The sequence below is a fragment of the Diadema antillarum genome, unplaced genomic scaffold (assembly GCF_040938485.1).
Source record: "Diadema antillarum isolate AM-2024a unplaced genomic scaffold, OU_Dant_1.0 scf00000084, whole genome shotgun sequence".
NCBI lineage: Eukaryota > Metazoa > Echinodermata > Echinoidea > Diadematoida > Diadematidae > Diadema > Diadema antillarum.
The window spans coordinates 579,719-605,607 of record NW_027270973.1 but is presented as its reverse complement, the minus strand read 5'-3'; the positions used below and the strand labels follow the sequence as shown (position 1 = coordinate 605,607).

Here is a 25,889-nt window from a genome sequence, read left to right as displayed (position 1 = left end):
TTATGGGATTACCCGATTTTCAAATTTTCCAGCTGTATGTTTTTGAAAGTGGATATGAAAAGAGACATATTTATATCCTAATTTTTTTGGGGGAGGGGAGGGGGGTACATTGGATGAAAGAGAGTCATAATTGAACTTTTTTTTCAGAGAATGCTAAAATGGAGTCACTGTCATTTGCATGAAGTTGAACACATGCTTGATGCCTTTACTGTACTCTTAATGTGAAGCATTCAGGATAACATGGCCCTGGTGAAGGCTGGTGAAAAGGCCCTGGCCGTTGCAGCCTCATCCGAGCTGGATGTCGTGACCACAAAGAAGAAACCACCTAAGAGGAAGGTGTTGGATGAGGAGGATTTTGTCAGCGTGAGTACCATGAGACTTCACAAGTGGACCCTTTATTATTTTGAAAACCATGCAAAATCTACATCATCATCATCATCATCATCATTATCATCATCATCAATATCATCAAAATTCATTAGTACCATTACTCTATGTGTTAGTTATGTGGTCATCTACAAAGCGTATCAACTGAGAGATTTCTCAGTGCCTTCCAAATACTCCAAATTTCACATACCTCCATATCAATGAAAAAGAGAAATTCATAATCAACGCTGCACACTGGCACTGGTCTGATGGTCCCTGACCAGTAAAAATCACTGTCAGACCAGCAACTTTTTCTGGAATGGACCAGTAACAAATGGAAAAACTGGGTACCTACAGGTCCTACAGACAGGTGGGACCAGTCAAAAAAAAAATGGGTTAGTGTGCAGCCCTGTCTGTCATTATTGCCACTTCAAATTTGAAACTTATCTAATCATGTAGGTCCATCATAATAGTTAACACTTGAGAGCTGAGAATATGCACAACTGCTTCCAGAGAAATTACATGTGAAGTAAAATAAGACCCCAAATTCTAACAATAACAAACTGACCTTGCTACTGGACACTGCTTTTAAACATTGCCCACATGACAGAATGAAGTGGATATACTTCATAATGCAGTAGTCTAGCATTGCACAAGTGAATCGTGCCATTTGGAAATACATCATGTGTATTCATATTTGGTGCTGTCAACACAGATATGTTGCTTGAACAATCATCAGACCTTGTCAAAGTTTCTTCTGTGAGTTACAATTCAGTGATACATTTACAACCTGATTTCAGCTCGACAGATTCTACTGCTATAGTTTGTGACACACCTATAGTCATGCATTTATCTCTTGTTTTGTGATATACAATGGATTCACATTTGGGTGAATAAACATCTAATGTTTGTATGCACCAGTTGTGTATCACGGCAAAACACTGCAAAATGTAATGCAAGGTTTATGTATTACTATTAGCAATGTGTGCATTTCTCAATGATTGTATGAATAATTAAATTTTTGTAGGATCTAGAGAAGATTATCCAGCGGGATTTCTTCCCTGACCTCAAGAAGCTGAAGGCTCAAAAGGAGTACATGGAGGCCATGGAGAAGAACGACCTGGTCAAGATGAGAGAACTGGCCATTAAGTACGCCTCGACTGACCGTACCTCCAGGCCTGGCACCTCTGGCATCACACCACTCCAAGGTCAGAAAATTAGAGTGGATGGTTGTGCATGAATTTTTCAAGACGATGATAGAGTGTTGAATTGTCTGTTGTAGCATGTTCACTATTAGCACGTTATGTAGTCCCCGAGGTTGGAAATCACTAGGTCTTTCCCTGAAAGGGATGATACAGTACTTATTTTTATTCTGTCAATGTATTTCTCAATTTCAAAGTGAGCCTCTCTTAAAATTGTCTTACTAGTTCAAATTTGCAAAATATTATATTTGAGAAATGTTACACACATACCGCATGTCATTCATGCCATGCATGTGTGGCACATGATACAGTATTTGTGGCATTAGTTACAAGCAAATGCATAAGTGCCAGAAAGTTTTTAGTGATTTTGCACTGTACATTTGTAATTTTCCTGCTAAAGCCGTATTTATCATTCTCAAGACCCAAACATAGCCCTATGAACTTCACTCTAAAAAGATTTGTGCAAATCCAAACCATTAAATGGCAAATCAATATGTTAAAAATTACAATTGTTATCTCTTTGTAGAAATTAGAGTACAAATTCAAGCAATGCTTAAATGAAGAGAGCATCATATAGATGATGACTGCTGAAGGAGTTGCATGCCAAGTAATCCATCTGAAGGGTTTGAAATGCCATTGAGGGAGGTTACTTAACTTTTAATACAAGTCTTGACACGATGTCAAGGAACTGATAATCTCTTTGCTATGTTTGTTCCACCTGGGGTTTAAACATTCTGTGCATTTTCACTTACAAAAGTCACCACCTGCAAAAATTAGTGGGATCATTGAGACCTCATTTCAGGAATTGTGGCATCAAATTGTGAAAAATAAGTAGTGTTTGGCACTTACATTTTTCCTTTTATTAAGTTTAATATTCATACATGGACTACCTTGTATATTCCCATGCAAGCCCTGTGTTGTCTGTATGTGCATGTATATACCCTGTATATCCTATATGCTACTCTTGTGACATTAATTGAACATACTATGCAGTCAGCCCCTCTTAAAGCAGAAAGTCTTATACTGTGTGATGACCTGTATCATACCAATTTAGTGGTTTATGTGCATCATTCTATATTGTGTTAGTGTAGAACATAAACAGTTTATCACTTGCCATTCCGATAGTAAATCTTGTTCTTTGAAATCTGCTCCAACTTTAAATCTTTGCCCCTTACACAGAGCGGGACCAGACTCCGTCAACCTTTGAGACTCCCATTCCCGGTCAGTTTCCCGGCAATACGCCGCGGAGCACCACCGCAGACTACAAGAATGAGGACAGGCCACTGGAGGAGGAGGAAGAAGATTTGACTCAGCCGGGAGAAAAATGTAAGACTCCTTTCAGCCCATTCCAGACCACTCACAGCACTTATTACCTCTACCAAGGGAGGAGATTATGTTTTCATCAGCGTTTTTTTTATTTTATTTTATTTTTTTCCCCTGTGCAAAATAACTCAAAAAGTTGTGAATGGATTTGGATGTATCTTAGAGGAAAGGTTGAGAATGACGCAAGAAACTGATGATTAAATTTTGGTAGTGATCCAGAAATTTTTATGAATTTTATGGATTTTATTTTGAGGTTTGCATATGCATGCTCTAGTTTCTGCTAGGGCGAGGCACGGCGCGCAGCTGGAAGTTGAGGACAATCAAAGTGATCAATAGTGAAAATAATCAGGTTTTTTTTAGTTTCATGATGGAGCACTGTTTTCCATAGAAAATGTACACAAAATCACAAAATTGTACCCATTTTGGGGAGACATGTACAGTCAAACCTGTCTATAGCGGCCACCCAAGGGATACGGAAAAAGTGGCCGTTATAGACAGGTGGCCGCTATAGACAGGTAATCCAACTTTGTGTGCATTGCTTACATGTACATGTATCATCGTTGTATACATGTACATTTATGTGTGTACGTATGCACACGTGTGTATCATGCATAGCACAATGCCGGTGTTTATGAAATTGTTGCACAGTACACTAGATGTAGCATGTGCACAGTCATGAATTAGTGCATTATTGTGACTGAATAAGTGATGAATGCAACGGTGGCGATCACTGAATGTTGCCCAGAAATGACTGGCACAGCTAAAAAGCAGAAAAACACCCTGAATTATCAGCTCGGCTACGGCTCCATCGGGTTTTTGGCCGCTATAGACAGGTTAAAATCTACCGCGGGAAACAAAATTTGTGGCCGCTGGCCGCGTTAGACAGGTGGCCGCTATATACAGGGTCTTTAACATGGCTTTTCTCTCGGGGGGATTTTTCAGTGGCCGCTATAGACAGGTGGCCGCTATAGAGAGGTGGCCGCTAAGGCAGGTTTGACTGTAGTTACAAAAGTGGGCGTAGCTTCGTAAAAGTTGCAAATTTGGTCTCAAATTTGTGCAACACTTGAATAAAGAAAGTCTCTTATATCTAATCTGAGGGACAGAGTGTTTGGCCTCTTACTAGAGGGGATTTCTTTCAAGATCAAATCTGCATTCATGCATCAGGGTGGTTATTATTTTTCTCTCTCTTTCAACCTGGTGTTGCACAGCCAAGAGTGACACGTCTCTTTCCCTGGACAAGTACCTGGCAAAGCACACCAGTGAAGACAACGAGTCCTTCAGCGAGATCATGGCCAAGTCAGCGGAGAAACATCGGCAGAAGCACGCCTGGCTCTACGAGGCCGAGCAGAACCACGAGGAGCAGGCTGCCAGCATGCTGCAGCTGAAGAGCAGTGAACAGCTGGCCATCGAGTCCCGCAGCAACTCAGTGGATGGCTGGCGTTACCAGGCGAAGAACGCCCTCATGTATGTCCCTGAAGGTATGCCATGATCGAAGGGTGTCAGCAATTTGGTCAATAAAATCCAGCAACATAACATATTGTACTTCTCCAATGTAATCCAGGCAAACCTATGATACTATACGCGTGTACATGCTATTACACACAGTAGGAACTAAGGGCTCGGTCCCACTGGGTTTTAGGAAGATTTGCATATGAATTGCGCACAAAATTTTTTTATATTCGCTAAACATCCACAATATTCGTGAAACATGCTTTTATGAGTCGGCAGACGTCTGCACACATCTGCAGTTATCTGCAGAGGCATGATTTTCCGTCGCCAGAATTTTTGAGCTGCACGAAATTTTGGTTGTAAATGCTTAGCGAATATAAATCAATTTTGCGTGCAATTCATACGCAAATCTTCCTAAACGCCAGTGGGCTGGGCCCTAACAAAGAGTAAAAATTGTCAGAGAGCTGCCATTTTTACTGAAAATGATAACCATGGTTTTATTTTATCGGGATTTCCCAACAATTTTGCAAGTGGTTAGATTCGCGATTGTCAAACACAGTACTGAACAGAGAAATGTATGTGTGCATGTTACATTCATATCGGGAGCAGCGTTGATATTTTCGTGTGTGTTTAGATTCACGAATAGCACCTGACTTGAGAAATTTGCGAAAATTAAAACCTCGCAAAATATTTGGCATATACAGTAAGACCCTTTGCCCTGATTAAGGAACTGTTGTGATTTATAGCAGTCAGAGTTATGTCATCTGTACAGTTCAAAGTTCATTGCACAAGCTTTCCTATCACACTTTAACTACAAACATACTTGAATATTACCACAAACTCAAATAGTGTATGTAATTATATGCATTCACCAAAGTTTTTTACATCACTGTTGACGGTACTTTATGTTCAGTAAACACATATCGATATGCAGAAATACAAATGAAGGCATATTTCATTTAGGAGTCATGCTGGGTTTAGCATGCTTGATGGACTCTGTGGTGTACTGTACGTCTAGCTATGAATCTGCAGATGTTGTCGAACATTTCTTCGTATACATAGTTTTCATGACTACTACAAGATTGTCTACACCAATGGTTACATTTTCTTGTTAATACTTTGAATTTGCCGTCTTCAGAAAGAGAAATCTTGTGCAAAGTTTCCATTTTGTGTGATTATCTCATGTAACTTTCGTCCCATTTAACTGCCATCTCATCCCGTTTGAAGTTTTCATGCTTGCAAAAGAAATATGATATCCCATTACAGCAGTGATCCAATTTAGTGGAGTCCTCATTAAACAGTGGCAACTGTATATTCCTTCAGTACCAAAGCCACAGAGACTTAGTCACTTAAAGAGTGGAGTGGATGCAGAGTTAGTGACGCCGTGGGGCTACACTTTACACTTGCTCTTTCAGGTGTTGATCTCAGTGTTGCAGAGAAAGTCATGCTGAAGCCCAAGGAGAGAGAAATCTCTCACTCCAACACCAGACTGACCCTTGACCCCTTCGCCAGACCCAATACGAGCGAGACTTTAACATTCGCAAGGACCACGAAGGGGGACGGGAAGGTGGGACCCGATGGGAAGGAGACCAACCCAGCGGAAGGGCCAACGGTCAATGGGTATGGGTTTGTGGCCACACCTTCTCCAGCACCGGGTGAGCTGGTGTCCACTCTTTGTCTGCAGGATTTTGTTTGGTTCAGTGAGACATTCATGCGTAATATGAATTTAATTCTTATACACTGTGTAGATGTTTTAACATCATGAGTGCCACAAAGCCTGATATAAACCTTTTTCTCAATAAAGCACTGTTTCTCAAGTCTTTTAAGATATGACATTGGACGAATTGAGAAGTTATGTGATTAAGCTTGAAAATATAAAAGAAAGTTTACTTTGTGGCATTTCCTATCTGGCAAATTTCCGTACAGGCTTTGCTCGACTGAATGGGACAGTTTCACCCGACCGTACTTCTTTACATACTAACAGAGAAAAAATGTACACTTGTATGACATGTGTATATTTTTTGCATGTATGTGTATGTGTAAGGTTTGTGTGTGTACACTGTATGTACATGAATAGAGTTCCCGGATATACAATCAGTAGGCAGAAATAGGTTACAGCAAGAGTGTGATACCAGAGTAGAGCCAGAAGGTGGCTAATATTACAGTAAGTTCATGAATATAATGCCCTTTTGACACTCATTAGATGAGCTATGCTGCTCTATATTAAACACATTATTCAGTAATGCTCATTCACAAATTGTGATGAGAGGTACACATAAAAATGACTACAACTTGCAAATTTGAACCAGTGATATACATTCTCTTTCTTTGTTTCTTTTTGTTGTTGTGAGGTTGCATGCTATCTTTGTTGATTTTTGCCTTTCCTATAGGACAAGTTCACCTTTGCTATGCGGATTGAGTGAATGCACCAATATTAGTAGAAAACATCAGAGTCTGAGGAAAATCGGACAATATGTTCAAATGTTTTTTATGAATTTTTGACATTTCTGCTCAGTCACTGCTGAATTAGAAGACTATTACAGCTTGTGATGTCACATGTGTAGAAGGATATGAAGAAAATATAAAGGAAATTCAACATATTTTCCCTTTTCTTTCATAATGAAAGAACACTTGACTTGCTTCTTTCAGAAGACAGTGAGAATAATATTGCCCTTAACATATGTCAGTGACAAGATAGGAAATGTGTACTTTTTTCAAAAAAAAAGATGTTTTGTGAATTTTTTTTTTCCTTATAAATATTGTTCTGCACATGTGACATCATACACTGTAGTAGTCTTCTCATCCAGCAGTGACTGTGCAGAAACTTTGAAAATTCATAGCTTTTGAACAGGTTGTCTGATTTCCCCCAAACTATCACTGAAGTGTTCTACTATTAAACTCATATTGCTGCATTCACTCAATCCACATGAATATGAAGGTGGACTTGTCCTTTATGTCTGTTTCCTACATGAAAGCAATGTGTTTATTCATTGTCACCTCGTTGCATGTTCACCTACTCTGAAACTCTTGTGATCTGACCTGCAGGTGTGAATGATTCACCCATGATGACATGGGGGGAGATCGAGGGCACCCCTTTCAGGCTGGACGGGGGTGACACACCCGTGTCTGTGGTCAGAGGTCCGCAGTTCAAGGTACCTCCCAATGCTCACTTACATGTACATGTAGTATAGTTGTCACTCCTGTGACACAGCTCTTTAATCTTCTGACTGTCTGTCCTGCTTATGAATTGAAAACTATGTCTGCACAGGTGACCAGCAGTGGGTCACACTTGACTTTGACGCCTTCTGTAGTCATTGATGATAAATTGTTCTTTTGTTTTTTCATTTAGAGTATATGAATGTTATACGCATACAGAATGAATATACATGTACAACACTGTACCTGTATATGTATATACGTATTTGTGTATTGCAAGTTCTGTGAATTCAAACAATGCCGTTTTATGTTGCACATGACACCTAAGATTTGGAATATGTCAGTGTTGTGTAGTGGACCTATTGGATAAGAAGTTATTAGCAGAATGAATGGAATTAATGGAGCAAATTGTTTTCAAAGATTTCAGTGATGAGCATCAAAAGTAGTTGTGACTATCACTTGAATCTTGAATGCTTGAATTCTAAATGACATCACCATAGGACTACTGTTGACAAAATTACACCAAATCATGTGTTTGTTTGTTTTTTAATGATTAAAGGGACTGTACAGTTCTGGTTGAGGTGAGGATTTAGCTTTTAACATTTTGCCAGATATTCAGAAACCACTCTATGAGATGTCAAAGGGCATGTAATTCTAAGGGGTATCAAAAGTTTATTTGATGAAAATCAGTTTTGGAATGGCTGAGATATACAAAATCAAGGTGAAACAAAGAGATCCTAATAAAAGGCGTGGCCTGTCGCCTTTTATTATTATCACTTTTTTTGATATCTCGGCAATTTGAAAACCAATTTTCATCAAATGAATGCTGAATCCTTCTTAAAATTACATGCTCTTTCATATTTCATAAGAGGTTTCTCATTATCTTACTTATGAATGTTATAAACCTGAATTCCCACCTCAACCAGTACTGTACAGTCCCTATAATAAACACTAGCAGACTCACATACCTCAGTATCTGTATATTTGTGACATTCTTTTGCTTTTCAAGAGAATTAGCCCTCCCCCCCCCCATTAAAAAAAGAAAAGAAAATGAAAACTTGGATGCAGATAATTATTAAACCAAGGAAAAGTGGAAGTTGGGTGCAACTGAACTAGACTCCTGAGTGAAACTGAACTAGACTCTGAGCTGGACGAAGGCGTTTCATGTATGTACATATTTCTGTTTGTGGTAGATGCCGGGAGTTCCAAGGAAGGAGAGGCTTGGTCTGTCGCTGGTCGACAAAGTGACCAAGAAGAACCGTGCCAAGAAAGAGGAGGCCCTCAAGAGGGTCACCCAGAATCTTGTCAGGTAAAGAGGAAAAGAGGGTTGTACAGTTTTTCTTTTTTGGAGACCTGCTTGTTTTGTTCTGCTTTAATAGCTGTAGTGTCTCAGTGGATAAGACCATGGTTTATTAAAGGGGCATAGTCCCGATAGTGTAGAGGGCGCTGTTGATGATGCTGCCGATCACCGTAGCATTGATACAAAGATTACCGAAGTTGAGCTGTCATCAAGAGTAAAATGCGTGGGTGTTGCTAAGTAACGTTGCCTTTGTAATCTTCTCTGCGCATCGCACTGTCTGTAGTAATGCCAGGGTGTGTGCACATGTGCTTGTTATTATGACGTCACAAAAGAAGTTTGCTAAAGCTGTCATCCCCCTCAGCCGAATCATGAGCCGAACTGTGATCGGACCACTGACTACAGTGGATCGGACTTCTTCGGACTCGGGGAAGTGGGCCAAAGCGTAAGCGCTAAAGAGGAGTCGATAGCGTAGGTCTCTATAGGGAACTTGCGCCGTGCGCCCGCGTACGCATTTGACTAAAACATGGGGACCATGCACCTTTAATTCATTAGGTTCCTGGTTCCATTTCCCTGGTAGCAGTGGTGTGGTTGTATTGCTAGGAAAGACACTTAAACCTCACTACGTAGTCTTTCTAAACGGACTTGAAGCTGTCGGTCCTATTTTGCTTGCTTTCAGAAATTCTCTGCTTTCTCAACAACCGAATTAAAAAAATCATGATTCAAAATCAAATCACATCATGTTTTAATATACCTGTACATGTACTATTGTTTGTGTACCTTTGTAAATTATTTGCAGTTGTGGTTTTAGATGAAAGATAGCAAGCAAAATGTCACATTGTGTTTTGACTTGCTATTGAATAAGACTGGATACAGAAAGGGATATTTACGTATGACGAAGTTATTAGGATAGATTTTTCATATCATGCCTAATGTGCTGTGTCATAGTGATGCTTTTCATATTGCGGCTGTATTTATGGCAGGTTCTTTCTGACTGATACGATGTCACTCACATTTTATCACACAGCCCATCTCCCAAGAGGTTTGGCTCTGTAAACTCCATGGAAAGAATACGAACACTGTCCTCTGCTGCCCAGAAACTCGTCCAGCGGAGTGTGGGTCATGCGGACAAGGCGCTACGTGCCAGCTACACACCGTCCCCATCTCGCTCCATGGGCAGCAGGACTCCCTCTGTAGGCGGAACACCGAACAGGACTCCGGGTCTGACTCCAGGGAAGTCACCGGCCACCAAGCGAGGGCAGCAACTTGTTGGGGCTAGCCCCGCCTCGACGAGAAGCCAGTCCGAGCCCGCTAGCTTGACAGACAATCTACTAGACCTACCAAAGAGGACGTCTTCAGGTCCTTCGAGGAAAAAAGCCACAGACTATTTCTGAGATTGGATCACATGGTAGCTTTGATGGACTCCAGACTGGTTTGTTGCTGAGATGTATTACTATGAAATTGGAAATTTTCATGGTGTGGAAATTTTCGCGCATTTAGCGCGACCAGAAACCAGCGCAAAAATGAAAACGTGAATATTTTTACACATCATATGTTCCGCTAGTAAAACGTCTTGATTCCGCAGAATTAAGAACATGCAAAATTCATCTTACCCCGTCAAGTGTGAAAAATTACTCGCACTGAAATAACCACTTTTGCAGTAACGGCAGTCACTGGCTATCAAGTACAAGTGCATCATGCCTAAATGTTGCTGTCAAAGTCTTCTGCCCAGGAAGCTTGTCATTGGATCTAGATTCTGATGCAATGAATGAAGTACATCGTAAGTCTGCTCCTTACTGGTTTCTGTCTGTTCATCATATGAGCAATCTTAGATGGGGCAAAGTGCATAGGTCTGTCTCGTGTAGACGAAATATGACATTATGACATACATCGCCATTATCATTACGACCTTTGACCTCCAATGAAATGCAGACCTTCTTGCATCAGCATCTACAATGTAGAGGGTGAATGGAGGGCAGCAACATACAGTGGGCCGGATGCATAAACGCTAGCAATTGCTTGTGCTAGCCTTTTACTCGAATCCGTATGCATAAAAACAAGCAATTGCTTGCGAGCAGAAGCTCTTGCTAGCAAGTACAAGCAATTGCTTGCTGTCCGCAAGCAATTGCTTAGCTAGCAATTGCTTACGATTTTCCAAGCTCTGTAAAATGAGCTTGAGCTTTTGCTTATCTAGGACGTTCCCTTTTAAGTATCATTTTCATATTCATGGAAGAAAGACAACAATTGTGAAGGAGTGGTATAAATCTACAAGAAATTACTCTTAAGTAGAGTAAGAAATTTTTCATTTCAACAACGGGAATGTCCAGTGGTTAGCACGCAAAATTTGATGAAAAACAGGTAGGATGTCTCACTTCGGTGGAGAGCAAGGAGATGTCTCTCCACGTGCGATCTGGCAGATGCGGGCTATTGTAAGCAGTGGTGGGAATCAGCCAGTAATACGAGTGTGTGTATAGTTGTGTGTGTGTGCGTCTGTGTGTGCATTTATGAGTGTCATTTCATAGCTCTTCTGCTATGTCAGGAAATGTTTCCGCACACACATGCCCTTTCAAATGCATGCTGCCACACTCGCCTTTGTTCTTGTGTTCGCACAGGCGTGACGCTATTGTTTGAACCCTAAGCAATTGCTTGCTGAATGCAAGCAAAAGGTATGTGCACAAGCAAAAGATTATGCATATGTATTTAAGCAATTGCTTGAGCTACACCTTTTACTAGACGAGCTTGTGCTTTTGCTTGAAGCAATTGCTTACAAGCAATTGCTTGTTTTATGCATTCGGCCCAGTGGATAAGATGATGGATTGTCAATCTGATGTCCATCTTTCAAGTCCCCTGGCGGCATCATTAATGCCCCCAGGCAAGGTGCTCTACCCTCGTTGCCTAATCTGTCAGAGGGGCCTTAGAGCTGTTGGTCCCATAGGTGCTTGTTTACAACCATTTATTGCTTCCATGGCAGTAATGTAGAACAAATTGCAATGCAAATAACACACACACACACACACACACACACACACACACACACAAAACACACACACACACACACACAAAATAACACTAGTTGTGATGTGTTGAGTTGATATGGAACGGACGTCATACTTGGTGCTGATACAAGAAAGGGGGCAATTTTTTTTTTTTTTTCAGTATGTGAATGTTGTGCCACTTTACTTTGGGTGTCCAGCAGAATCAATGACCAACCTCTGCTGATAGATGGCAGTCTTTCATCACAAGGCTAAAAAAAATACCATGTGAGTCAGCTGTCTTAAAGGAGACCTCCGGATGATTTTCAGATTTTTACACTTGAACAACTATAAATTAGTTCTACTAGTCTGAAGACAGAGTTTCAGAACTTGTGATAATTTGGATGAAGAATAAGAATATTTTCAAAATTTAGAACAAATGGCAATGAGCAAGGATGAAGACATGGCAGAGTAACCATAAGAATGCATGAGTTGGGGCTCAAGGAAGCACAACAAAAGAAGAAGGCATGCATAGATTATACACAGGTGAACTCGCAAGCAAGCGATATTGTAATGAAATTACACTGCTACATTTCTGAAATATGTGAACCTCCTATGTCATCATCCTTGTTCAGTGTAATTTGTTTTAAGGTTTTTCAAAGTGTTGTTTCTCTGCTCAAGAACCACAATAAATTCCATAAATCTGTACATGAAGTTGTCGATTTATGTACTACATGATGTGAAATTATGAAAATCGTCTGGAACGTCCCTTTAAGGAGTGTGGCAGAGACCTCCAAAGTCTTATGCATGCCATTTCATCAAGGCATGAAAATGTGTTTGCTGTTCTCAGAGTATGTCTCTTAACGCTAAAAACAGCAGGGATTTGTCAATATTGAAATGACCATGTCTAGCACCATTCATCAGAGGTATGGCAACACTTTTAGATTAAACCATGTGGGTATTAATAATCAGTTCATCAGTGTCATAGACTGCTGTTCAAGCATTGAGATGCTCTCACATGCACACACAGATGACCAAAGAAAAGTATACTAAAAAAGTGAAAGAGTTCACAAACTAGTCTTTCCATGCACATTCAGAATTTTCTTATCACTTTAAAAAAACAGAGATAAATGAATGAATAAAAAGACAAGATTTAGGTGTCTTTTTATGGAGCAGTGTGGCACATTCTACTACAGTATTTCCAAACATTCTATGTATTTGTCATGATGCACATGTGGATGATTTCATTGTTTTTCTAGCAATAGCCAACAGTGGTTTCGCTTGCATAATGTGTTGTGATGTTTCAACCAAATTACCAAATTGAGCAAAAAAGTAAAGAGATGTTGCTGACATGTGATTTTGCAAGAAGATGGTGATTACTCAGCACAATCTGTAATCAAACCAGGCAGAAATGGTGTTACCAGCCATGTTGCATAATGTACCAAAATTATCTGTGTTGGAGCTGCAAAGTTTCAAAACATCATAATATCTGTGACACTGCTTTGCTGAGGTGCTTACTGGTCCTTTGGCTTTGTGTGAAAGTGTCAGAAACATATGTTAAAGGGATCGTACAGTTTTGGTTGAGACCTAATTTCAGGTTTCTAACATTTTTGGTGAGATAATGAGAAGCCTCTTATGAAATATGAAAGAGCATGTAATTCTATGAGGAATTCAATGTTTATTTGATGAAACTTGGTTTTGAAATGGCTGAGATATCCAAAAAAGAATGATTTTAATAAAGTGTGGGACCCACACTTAATTACGATCATTTTGTTTTACTTTGTTTTTGGATTTTTTAGTCATTCCAAACCCGATTTTCATCAAATAAACTTTGAATTCCTCTTAAAATGGTATGCTCTGTACTATATCAGAAGTGTTTTCTTGGTTTCTCGCAAAGAGTTAAAAGCCCAATTCTCATCTCCACTAATACTGTACCATCCCTTTAAAGGTTTGAAACAAAAAGTAGAGGTTGAACTGGCAGGGTCAAAAACTTAAGAAGTAAAACCGTTAAGAGGTAAAGATGCTCCAGCTAAAACACCAGATGTAAAAATGTCGGAGGCGAAAATATCAGAGGTAATAATGTGAGTGGGGAAAATATAAGAAGTAAGAATATCAGAGATAGATATTTGTAATTTTGCAAAACTTGGTAGTGATATTAGATGCAATATTTTGACTGAAATTTTTAGATTCCTCTGACTTTTAGCAACTGACATCTAGGCCCAAATTCACGAAGGTGGTACAATCTTTGTCCATGGTTTACACCATGGACAAAGATTGTACCACCTTTGTGAATTTGGGCCTTTTTGTCTCCCTAACGTTGACATCTCATATCATTTAACCCCTGACATTCGGGATTTACCGTATAGAATTTTACTCCACTGCAGTGCTTCATCCTGGCCTTGGAAAAAAGAAAAACTTAATGAAAACTTTTATTTGCTTGTTAATAAGAGGTCAGTGGTGTGATTTCAAATACTATTTCATTACTTCCTTTTGCCATGGCAGGGTTATGTGATATGACATGGCGAGGTTAGGGACCAATAGGGAATGCTCTGACATATAGGAAAGAACTTCTACCCCCAGTCGAATGAAAAAAAAAAGTGATGATGCAAGGAAACCACATTGGATCTGGCAAAGTAAGTATATTTGCTAGACTGAAATGAAAGAATAGATGTACCCATCAGAGAAATATGTATACTGTAGAACACAATATTTTCATGGCATGAAATTTTCGCAAATTGGAGCCCACGGCCTTTTTCGCGGCGTGATATTTTCGTGAGTTGCCTCTTACATTCAATGCGTATTAGTGTAGGAAAGAACTTTCACATGCATTTTGATATCATGAATCTAATTGGCTCTAGTGAAATTCACGAAATTAAAATGCCCACGAACATTCCTCGTTTAACAGTATACCTGTACAATGTACTGTGGTTTTGACTGTATTGTTTGTTTCTTTTGTTTGTTATGAATTTTTTTTTTTATGTACCAACTGATAGCTGATCAACATTCTTGTACAGGAGTGTGTAAAAGGTTATGGTGTTTTATTTGAAAAATGAGCACGAGCATAGCACCTATCAAATACAAACATTGTTAAGTGGCAATACAGTGTACATTTTATCTGAGGCATTTCTTAATTAAAACTTTGCTGGCAAAGTTTGGATTGATACCAGTTTTTGTTTCATCCACCTGCTGACTGATGAGTCTACTGAGATTGGTACCTTATATTCATGATCAGTCATTCAGTGTCTTTTGATCTGTGGTCACTTTCATAATGCTTCTTCTTCATCTTTCCTGACCAGTTTATTTATTTTTGTCTTTTTTTGTCTTTTTTTTTTTTGATGAGGTTAGGTGATGTATCAAATGTGTGGCTGATTGGTGTGAATGTCTTGTGTCATCCAAATCCGATTAAAATCATTGTATGCTTATTTTTTCTCCTTGGACCTTGATAGTTTTTTTTTTTTAAATATGTCGTCTGCACAAGATATCTTAAACCATCCCACGAAGTTGAAGGTTTCTGCTCCATTCATTCAGATTCTTTATGCTGATTCTTTCATCTTTGTCAGCACACCCGAGCTACATGGCTTAAGCTAGGTATGATCTTACATCATCTGGCATGTGTCATACATAAAGTATTTCCCCATTTTCATCTTCCTTAAAATTGATGGTTTTATTTTTTTCCTCCAAACTTGGCAGTAATCATCAATGATTGAAAAAGATCGTTGTTTGTGCAAATGGCGATGGTGCCCCCCCCCCAATCCTGTTTCTGTTTTTGTTTTTGTCCAAACATCAGATGGAGTGCCATGAAAGCTCAAATGAGCCCAAGACCCACAGTTCTCTTTACTTTTTTTTTTATCTGTGTGTGGTTGTTATTGACCTGAAAAAAAAAAATGCTTCCCCCCATTTTGTGAAGGAATATGAATCTTTGTGAATTTTCTTGTGAACTGCACAAGATACATGGTACAATAAGATTTTTACGTCGATTTACGTCGATGCAGGGCAATTTGTCAATCAGTAAAGATATGTCGTGTATGCTTATATTCATACTGATTTATTTCATATGTGATTAAGGTACATAAATTTCCTTTCTTGTCATTCCTTGCTGTACTTTTGTTTGTATTGTGTTGCAATACTTGGTACTGTTTATGTTTGACTTTATGCAAGCACCCAAAGTTGCATTTGGTAATCTGAAAATAAATTCAAATGTTCAGAAAATTGACCAGTGAATATTGACTGTCAGACATTGTCTATTGAAAGCATTTAATTTAGGTTGCTGGTAAATACAGAGGCATCATTTGTTGAGATCAGAGTGCAATTGTTTCTTTGTTTACCGTATGTCCCCCCCCCCCCCAAAAAAAAAAAAAAAATGACAACAGACCTTCCGTAATGATAACTTTAAAACTAATGATTCAATCCAAGACAATTTCAGGTTATGAAACTATGACATACCACATCTTACAGAAAACCCCATCCGATTTATTCAGTTGTCAAAGACAAATGAGGATCTTTGTAGAGCATGTCAGGAATTCCTCCCCCCTAAGTTCTGTCCGTTGTGTGTACATATTAATATGCAGTTCCAAGAAGAGCATCAAAGTGCTAAACTTGGAAGAACAGACCCATGACATGCTTCAAGGACAAGTCCATCTTCATATACATAAGAATTTAGAGAATGCGAACAACAATCCACATTTCTCTGTGGCCACTCAACCAAACTTGGTGGGGTTTTCTGCAAAATATAGGTAAGATGTTATATTTTTAAACCCTGAAATATCATTCAGACAATTCAATCATACTGAAAGTTATTAATGCGGAAATTCGATTGCATTTTTTTTTTTTTTTTTTTTTGGGGGGGGACATACTGTACAGTGTTTGATTTTTAGACTTCAGTGATGCAACTACATCTTGCAGAATCTGAAAATTTATCTTGTCACATTAACCAAAGTCCTATGTGGACAAGATATGTCATTTCACTTCAGAGCCAAGCTAGATGTATAGGTCAGGTACTATGATTATGTACAAAGCTGTGTAATAACCTTTTTTTTTTCTTTTCACAAGCTAACCCCCACCCCCATCTAAAAGGGGAAAAAAATTGTAAATGTATTAAAATGAAGAAGTAAAAAGTAGTTCGGTAATTACTGGCACTTGTTTTTGTTTCCTTCAAATGCAAGCTCATTATCTTTGAAGGCATTATTTACCATTTGCAGATGAAACAAAAACCCAGCTTTAGTGCTTCAAAATGCATGTAGTTCTAAAATGTCAGGGAAAGAAACAACCAATGTAAAAATTTTAATCCGGATATACAAAATGTGAACAATATTTATAATAAAAATGTTTCTAGAATAAACCGTCTTCAGTTATGGTTTAATGAGAAAAATAATGATATCTCCTTATATTTTAGGTTTTATTTCAAAATGTTTATATGGTAGGGTGTTTTGTGATACAACTGACCTACACTTAAGCCCCAAATGTGATAACTCGAACATTAAAAAATTACTACTTCCAATGGTAAACTGTACTTTTAATAGTTTGCACTTGGTCATTATTGTTCAATGGATGCGAGTTCGGGAGATGGCATTATTTCAGCTTTCAGTGACAGTTGTAGTGGATGTGCCACTGTGTGGTACACAACTGTATACACGATGTAGTTATTTAGGCACACAGGTACCAAGAGAAAGTGAACATGAAATCTGTCGAACAGATTGAAGTCTGTTTCTTCGAAAGATTCGGCTTTAATCACCATCGATAGAGCAATACAGAGAATCGGGAAACCAGACACGGACACCAGACACAAACACCAGACACAAACACCTCAACGAGTGTTCCCCCAGATCCATTTTTTCGAGCAGGGGACTATGAAACGGGCTCCGAACGTGTGTGTGTCCGTGTGTCCGTGTGTCCGTGTGTCCGTGTGTCCGCGTGTCCGTCTGTCCGTGCGTCCGTGTGTGATCAAAATGTTCAAAATGCTACTCCTTCGCCATTTCTAACCCGATTTTGATTCTGTTTGCTTTATATGATAGCACTACATGGGAGCTTTGAAACTTATATACAGAATTTCAGTTGTGACCTTTGACCTTGACCTTTGACCTATATTGTACATTTTGCTTCAAAATGCTACTCCTTCGCCATTTCTAACCCGATTTTGATTCCGTTTGCTTTATATGATGGCACTAGGTGAGGGCTTCAAAACTTCTACACAGAATTTTGACCTTTGACTTCTTTGACCTTTGACCTTGATTTTTGACCTGTATTGCACATTGCCTACAAAATGCTACTCCTTCGCCATTTCTAACCCGATTTTGATTCCGTTTGCTTTATGTGATGACACTAGGTGAGGGCTTCAAAACTTCTACACAGAATTTTGACCTTTGACTTCTTTGACCTTTGACCTTGATTTTTGACCTATATTGTACATTTTGCTACAAAATGCTACTCCTTCGCCATTTGTAACCCAATTTCAATTCCGTTTGCTTTAAGTGATGGCACTAGGTGAGGGCTTCAAAACTTCTACACAGAATTTTGACCTTTGACTTCTTTGACCTTTGACCTTGATTTTTGACCTGTATTGTACATTTTGCTACCAAATGCTACTCCGCCATTTCTAACCCGATTTCGATTCCGTTTCCTTTATGTGATGGCACTAGGTGAGGGCTTCAAAACTGCTACACAGAATTTTGACCTTTGACTTCTTTGACCTTTGACCTTGATTTTTTTACCTATATTGTACATTGGCTACAAAATGCTACTCCTTCGCTATTTCTAACCCGATTTCGATTCCGTTTGCTTTATGTAATGGCACTAGGTGAGGGCTTCAAATCTTCTACATAGAATTTTGACCTTTGACTTCTTTGACCTTTGACCTTGATCTTTTTACCTATATTGTACATTTTGCTACTAAATGCTACTTCCGGCGGGGACATATATTACGCACCGCGTGATTTCTACTTTTCCTTGTATTCCAAGGCTCCGTGGGCATTGAAAGAAGGTACAAAAGGCTTTGATTTTGCTTTTTTGCTTGTCAGGCGATGAAACCCGAAAGTGGCATGAGAAACGAAAAAAAATGCACTGTTTTTTGTTTTTTTGTTTTGAATTTGTATTTGCTTGTCAGCTGATTAACCCGGAAGTGGTCCACTTTCTCTAATTCTGAACCCCCGTAGAAATTCTACTTACGGGCCTGCTTGAGACAGTGGTCCTAAAAGCTGGTGTTGTTATTGTTGTTTTGTGGCTTTGAAACTGTCTTGGTGTTAAATGTGTTACGGTCAGAGGCGCGATAAATATGGGTACAGGAAAATGAAGTAGATTCTGTATAGGTTTGGTTTGTGTGTTCTGTTATGAGTGCTCGTGCGCGGAAATCTGAATGATGTGGTAACCTTTGCAGTTAGTGCTCATGTGTACAATTTGAATGAGTCTTTTGTCGTTTAACAAAGTCAGCAAGTGACCCAATTCCACTTTTATACTAAAGAAAGACTAAAGAGGAAAATTAATAAATAAACTAAGAGGAGTAATACATAGATACAATTTCACCCTTGAACCTGAAAACTTGACGCCAACTTGTTTGTTCCAGACGTATGAGCACTCGTAGATATCGCTGTGGTTCGTCTACACCTTTAATTGCTTGAGAGTTAACCGCGACCCTTGTGGCACTTCCGTCGCCTAGCTGAACAACAGTGGGTCGGCGAGATATCGTGATAAACAACAATAACCAAGGTTTTTTTTTTTTTTTCGTTCATAAAGAGGAATAATATCTATTATTTGTGACTTCCATAGCGTGATCTTATCTATATAGTCATGGGGTTCAAGCGTGGACCTCAATAATTACCTCAGCTTTCAAACGTTCACCTTGAACCAGATTCGTTGTGAATTACAAAGTAGAAGTGGGTTACCCAGCCTCTCAAGGTTGTATGAGTGGTCTGCATTTCAAATGATTCGTCGTCGTCGTTGTTGTTGTTGTCGATGTTGTTGATGTTGTTGTCTTTGTTGTTGTTGTTGTTGCTGTTGTTGTTGTTGTTGTTGTTGTTGTTGTTGTTAGATCATTAGCTTTTCGGGGTTCAACGATGGAAAGTGAAAACTTCACAAAAATTTCGAAACAGGGGAGATGACACCACCATCTTTCGTATAAGGAGTCCAGAAATGCCGTCCTGGGAAAGGAAATAGTAAAATGAAAGGAATGAGCACACATGTAACATGACTCTAAATCATTGTCTCTAATTCTCTTGTGTGTGAGTGTTTTTTGTGAGTTTTTTTTTTTTTTGACAAAGAACATTGTCCATTAATCATATTTTAATCTCTTTGCGAATTTTACAGATTCAAGAGAGAAATTTCCAAGGAAAGGAAAAGGGGCTGCAAGCCTAGAACGTCTACTTTAGCATAAGGCCTTTATGAACTTATTAGTATAAATAAAAAATGCAAAATTACTGTTCTACGGCGCAATCATTTGCACTTCTACCCCCAGTCTACTTATATGATATTAACTATTAACACTTCAAACATTATCAACATGATTGCATTATATCAATATGTCACAGACTCAATTTTAGTTTGTGTAGGATGTATCTAATGTAAAATGATATGTGTAATTGCAAAATGCTGATATAATATTGGCATTTTCCATCTTTGCAGCGTATTACAGGTGTAATAGAATGAACTATGACAAGTTAAAGATGTCGCAGGAGGCAGGATTTTTTTGAAAATTTCGACATTCATGTCTTTATTAGCTCTATTTCTGTACAAATAGAAGGAATAACATGATATAGAATAAAACAGACTTATACGAAACATTTGAAAAGTACTTGACGAATAAGTGTATGTATGAACATATCAAAATTAAAAGTACAGTAAGTCCATTCCAGTTATATTCATTCTATCTATTCTATTATATTCCCTTCTTACGTATCTTATTTTTTGTTCCATGCTTAGATCCCATACTCCTTTGTTTATTTGTTGTTGTGATTTGAAGAAAGAAGAGAGAGAAAAAATGGGGTCCTATTTGTTTATTTCTTTATCATTCAAACTAGTTTTAAAGGCAAATAGAGCTGATGAAGGCATAAAATCATGTCCAAAGCTTTAAGAAAGTCTAGCTTCCTGTGACATCCTGTGGCATCATTGTCACACACACATACACACACACACACACACACACACAAATATATATATATATATATATATATATGTATTATGCAATTATATTAAATATATCATATATATCTTGAATATGTATGTATATTTGTTTATTATAATATAATAAATATACATATGTTTATATACATGCATATAACTATATAAACATGTAAATGGATCTGTTTGTTTTTTGTTTGTATGTGTGTGTGTGTGTGTGTGTGTGTGTGTGTGTGTGTGTGTATGTGTGTGTATTTTCATCGAATACATCACGTAAGTATGTTGGCGACGGGTCTGGGTAAACACGTGAAGGATCACTGCCTTGTCCTGTTTTCGTGTTTACCGGCTTCATGATCTGCAAGATACTGATGACGAATTTATATCGGTCATGGCTGTAAAGCAGTCACTCGTGTAATAAAGCTTACTGAAATTTGCGGAATTCAACATCAATCAAAAGATACTTAAGGAAATGTGAGGTAGGCATCTATGTGATGTGTATGTATTAAACACACACATACACACGCACACACACACACAAACGCTATACATACATATATATATATATATATATATATATATTGTATATACATATATATATATGTATATATATATTCATATATATATATATATATATATATATATTGTATATACATATACATATATATATATGTATATATATATATTCATATATATATATATATATATATATATTCATTTATATATATATATATATATATATATGTATATATACATACATATATATATATAATATATATATGACAAATAATGACAAGGAATGTCGCCAGATACCAGCTGGAAGCTTTCGATATTTCTTCAGCTTTATTGTCTATTGACAAAAATGGTGTAATAAGTAATATCCATAAACCGAGAAGAGTGGACCAGAAATATTTAAATTAACATGAAAAAGTAAGCTATGGAATGAACTAGATTATAGATTGAATTTTCAACGTTGAAGTTTCAGAATATATTTGGCGATTACAAAAAAAAAACACACACACACGCACACACACACATATATACATATGGAGATATAAATATATATATAAATATATATAAATATATATATATATATGTATATATGAGTGTTTATATATATATATATATATATATATATATATATATATATATATATATGCAAGGGACATTAGGATGTGACAGAAGCAGAGGTTGACAACCCAAATCCTGGGTGGAAAACTTCAAAGAATGTATAGCTGCAGCAGCACAGATGACAGAGCCGGTAGGCGACAACCGATCTCCATATCACTTCTCCCGACTCCTCCTCGACTTCCGGGTCATGAGATTGAATGATGAATGATGATATAACCGAAAAATATTAGAAAATAACCTAATATATTTCATACGATGTAACAGAAAAGACCTACGCGAAAACAGAAAGCATGACGTCGACCTCCCTCACAGAACCCATGCTCAAAATACAGTCTGTTGGTCTCACCCATCCACTCAAGTTGCTGTCTCAGACGACAATTTTACTGCGGGTAATTTTGCGAGAAGAAGGAAGATCGGCTATGACTGGATGTCTATATATTCACAGACCAGAGAGATTTCACCCTCGAGTAGCTGCCTCAATAAGATTGTATTTCTTACCGGGTGCAATCGCCCAACGGAATTCCCAAATCCTCCTTTGCATCTCAAAAGGGGCGAACTGATTCGTCATGCACCTTCATTTTGCTTCCTTTCATCCGTTAGCTTTCTTCTTCAGATAACAATGGCTTCAAGCACGCCACGCCTGACTGGGTGCGCAGCATGTATAACGTCCCACCGGTGCACTGTACATTTCCTCTGGAGGTGAATGTGGGCAAGGGGTGCGAACCGGCGACTGGCGAACACGTTTTTTGTTTTTGCTTTTTTTTCTGTAGCGCTGAGCGTATTGCAGTGCTCAGCATCGATTTTGTGTGATCGCCACTGTTCGCGCCCTGTGCTCTAGCCTTCGGAACAACGGGAAAATTCAGTGGGAATGGAGTTTGGCAATCAACAGATTAAAGTTATGTGGGAGTCATGTGAATTTTAGTATCGTATGACAACATTAGGACATCGTAATTCAAAGCCATCAGAAGGGGATTGACTTTGGCGTGAAACGGTTAAACGGGCCGGCGGGCTTACAACGCCGTGAAAATCGTGTCAGGCATCCGAAGTCGATTGTGTCTGGACTGCAATGGTGTTTTCTACTTTTTCTATGCAGTAGATTGTATGGCGCTCTTTTGTTGACTTTGCGTAGGCGAGGGACGATCCCTTTTGTGTACTCTCAGTGGAAAACTCAAATCGCACGCTGTGCAGCTTGTGGAGACGGGTACACGAGGGCCATCCATACACAGTAGTGTGCAGAACTCATCGAATACTTGTCGAAATTGGCTTTTGTTGAGAGGTGCCCCACGGCCAAGGTCGTGGGAACGCGCCAGTTTGACAGAACAACGTGAAGGATCTGATCTGATATTCTTCTTTCGCAGACGATTCTGACGGCATTGCGAGCTAGCCGAACGTGTTTGTTGCTCCAGTGGCCACACTGTCGAGCTGTAGGTGTGTTCTGCATGACAATCGGTTCCAGGTGGAAAGGTAATTGTACAGGATAGTGGCGCAGAGATGTCGTTCATCAAGAAGTTCGGAAGACAGAAGAGCGTCGATTTGGAGGAGGAATCCAAGAAGAAGGAAGAGAAGGAAAAGGCAAAAGAGCTGAAGAGATCGAAGCGACACAGCGTCCAGGTGAGCGCCACCCGCGACTTGCCCGAAAACTCTGTGGCGGACGAACCGAGGAGCAAAGATGACTCGAACATCGACGACAAAGACCGACAGAAACGGGAGGCACAGCTCAAGGAGAGGGAGAGGCGAAAGTTTAAGGACATGTCCGGCATGTTGATGACAAGTCCCAACGAGTACCCTGTCTTTATCGTCCACTATTTGGGCAGGATGCCGGCCGATGCGGAATACGGGCGCGAAGCCGTCGAGGAACCGGTGCACCAGCTATGCAAACTTCGAGAGAAGCAGAAACTGCCTAAGACGCTGCTCGCGTTCAACGTCGACGGGATGATGTGTCGAGAGGTCTCGGGTCCTTTCTTAAAGCCGAAGAAGGAGGGTTTGACATTTTTTATACCACTGCATCACATCACGTATGGGGTAGGATCACTAACACATCCACAGGTCTTCGCCATCATAACCAAAATGACTGACGACCCTTCCCCAGCAAACCAGGTCCTGGTACTGCACGCATTTCTTTGTGATAAACCGGAGGAGGCACAGGCACTGACGTATTGGCAGCTTCAGGCATACATCGAGGCTTTCGAGGATTTGAAACGGAAGCGAATGTTGAAGATGAGAAGGAAACAGGCTATGGGGAAGAGTGTCGCGGAGGGGGGTCCACCTGGTTCTTCTGCAAGTGGAGAGGGTGCCAGTGGTGGAGCAAGAGGTGAAGATCGGGTGGTATCACCTGTCTCAGGGCCACCACCTCTGGAGCCACCTCCACCCACAAACTCAAAGTCCTCCCATTCGAAATCGTCAAAATCAAAATCAAAATCGTCCTCCGTTAAGCCCAAGAGAACTAATTCAGTGACCTCAACGACATCCTCCTCATCTTCTTCCTCGTCGTCGAAACGGACGACCCCTATCGCCTCGAGAAAATCGTCAGAATCTTCTGTGAATGACAGCCAGACTTCAGAGATGGTTGTTAATGTGTCACAGCGACCTACTCCAGGAAAATTAAGCGCGGATGTCTGGCCGCCAAAACGAGGTCCCCCCGCCGAACTTCGCGGACCTCCTCCAGCAGTTGACCCTATCACCGTCGACGTTTCCGACGTCGCAAGCAGGCGATCAGCCAAGGGCAGTGCCGACTCGAGGGACTCTGCCTTTGGAGAAGGCGACGACGAATTCCCGGCCACGTTTTTCCCGGGACCGACGTCCCCGCCACCAGCCCCATCGTCCTCGTCATTCTCATCAACGTCAATGTCAGCACAGGATCAGGGCTCGTCGATCCCGGGAATAAGACCTCGAAAATCCAGCGAGTCAACAGTGACTTTCGAGAGTAGGATCAACGAGTTACAGAGTCTGGTGAACATGGATGCCGAGAAACTCAAGAACCTAATGATCAATGAATACCCTACTTTGTCCAGGTAAGAAATTACTTCTTGGTTTCAAAATCGTTCTCCATGGATGGGGGGGGGGGGGGGGGGGGGAAGAGAATTTCGTCGTTTAGATGTGAGTGCATTGGTATTCTCGGATATATGTGGAGGTTGTCGGATGAAGTAAAAACCTTTACATACCAGATATAATGATGTAATTATGTTTGGTTTGTTTTTGTTTTTGTTTTTTTGTCTGATGATGTTTTTATCCAAACAACTTGTGACAGATTATCAAGTTATCCCACAAGACATACTCTGTGTTCTACTTACTAATGCTGGAGTGACAGCACTAATACGTATTTGCAAAAATACACATTCTAACATTTTAGTGGTTTGCTTAAAAAGTAAGAATTAGCCCAGAATTACAGACCAGAGGAAAGAGACCAGAAAAAAAAAGTGTAACTTTGTTATCACCTTTACCATTCTCCTCTCCTTCGATTGTGAATGCAAAACATCATGCGCAGAATGACAAGTCATATTTGGGGGATTTAACGATTGACCGTCGATATAGAAGAGGAAAAACGGGTTATATTTTATTTTGGTTTTTTTTTTTTTATTTACCATTCTTGTAGTCTCACCTATGCTTATACCATCATTCACATCAACTGATGTATGAAAGATGGTTGGGAGTCGTCATGATTGTATATAAGTGTTGTGTGTGAATATCTAATGCAGAAGTGGTTTATTTGCATATTACCAGACAGACAATGAAATGCATTCTTTCCATGGATTGTATGTGCAATACACACACACAAAAAAAAACCAAACAGACGCAAACAAACACGCACTTATGTACATATCTAGGGCCTACATATAATATAAACCCCATTTTTGTGGAAAATGATACTTATATAAGTAAAAGAGAGATCAT

At 39.4% G+C, this 25,889-nt stretch overlaps 2 protein-coding genes across 2 annotated transcripts; both read left to right on the top strand.

Moving 5' to 3' along the window:
- Nucleotides 1-237: 237 nt before the first annotated feature.
- Nucleotides 238-10,394, top strand: LOC139717881 (splicing factor ESS-2 homolog). Its single transcript, XM_071629369.1, has 8 exons — nucleotides 238-363; nucleotides 1,394-1,574; nucleotides 2,748-2,894; nucleotides 4,100-4,369; nucleotides 5,756-5,995; nucleotides 7,386-7,492; nucleotides 8,690-8,805; nucleotides 9,821-10,394. Exons 1-8 carry the CDS (start codon nucleotides 241-243, stop codon nucleotides 10,185-10,187), a joined length of 1,551 nt encoding a protein of 516 aa, XP_071485470.1. The 5' UTR covers nucleotides 238-240; the 3' UTR covers nucleotides 10,188-10,394.
- Nucleotides 10,395-22,838: 12,444 nt separating this feature from the next.
- LOC139717880 (uncharacterized) lies at nucleotides 22,839-25,013 on the top strand. Its single transcript, XM_071629368.1, has one exon. The coding sequence runs from the start codon at nucleotides 23,490-23,492 to the stop codon at nucleotides 25,011-25,013; it is 1,524 nt and encodes a 507-aa protein (XP_071485469.1). The 5' UTR covers nucleotides 22,839-23,489.
- The last annotated feature ends 876 nt before the right edge of the window (nucleotides 25,014-25,889 follow it).

Coding starts and splice junctions, on each gene's coding strand:
- LOC139717881 (XM_071629369.1), top strand. CDS start 241: ATGGCCCTGGTGAAGGCTGGTGAAAAGGCCCTGGCCGTTGCAGCCTCA. Junction 4,370..5,755: donor CCTCATGTATGTCCCTGAAG/GTATGCCATGAT, acceptor TTGCTCTTTCAG/GTGTTGATCTCAGTGTTGCA. Junction 8,806..9,820: donor GTCACCCAGAATCTTGTCAG/GTAAAGAGGAAA, acceptor TTTATCACACAG/CCCATCTCCCAAGAGGTTTG.
- LOC139717880 (XM_071629368.1), top strand. CDS start 23,490: ATGTCGTTCATCAAGAAGTTCGGAAGACAGAAGAGCGTCGATTTGGAG.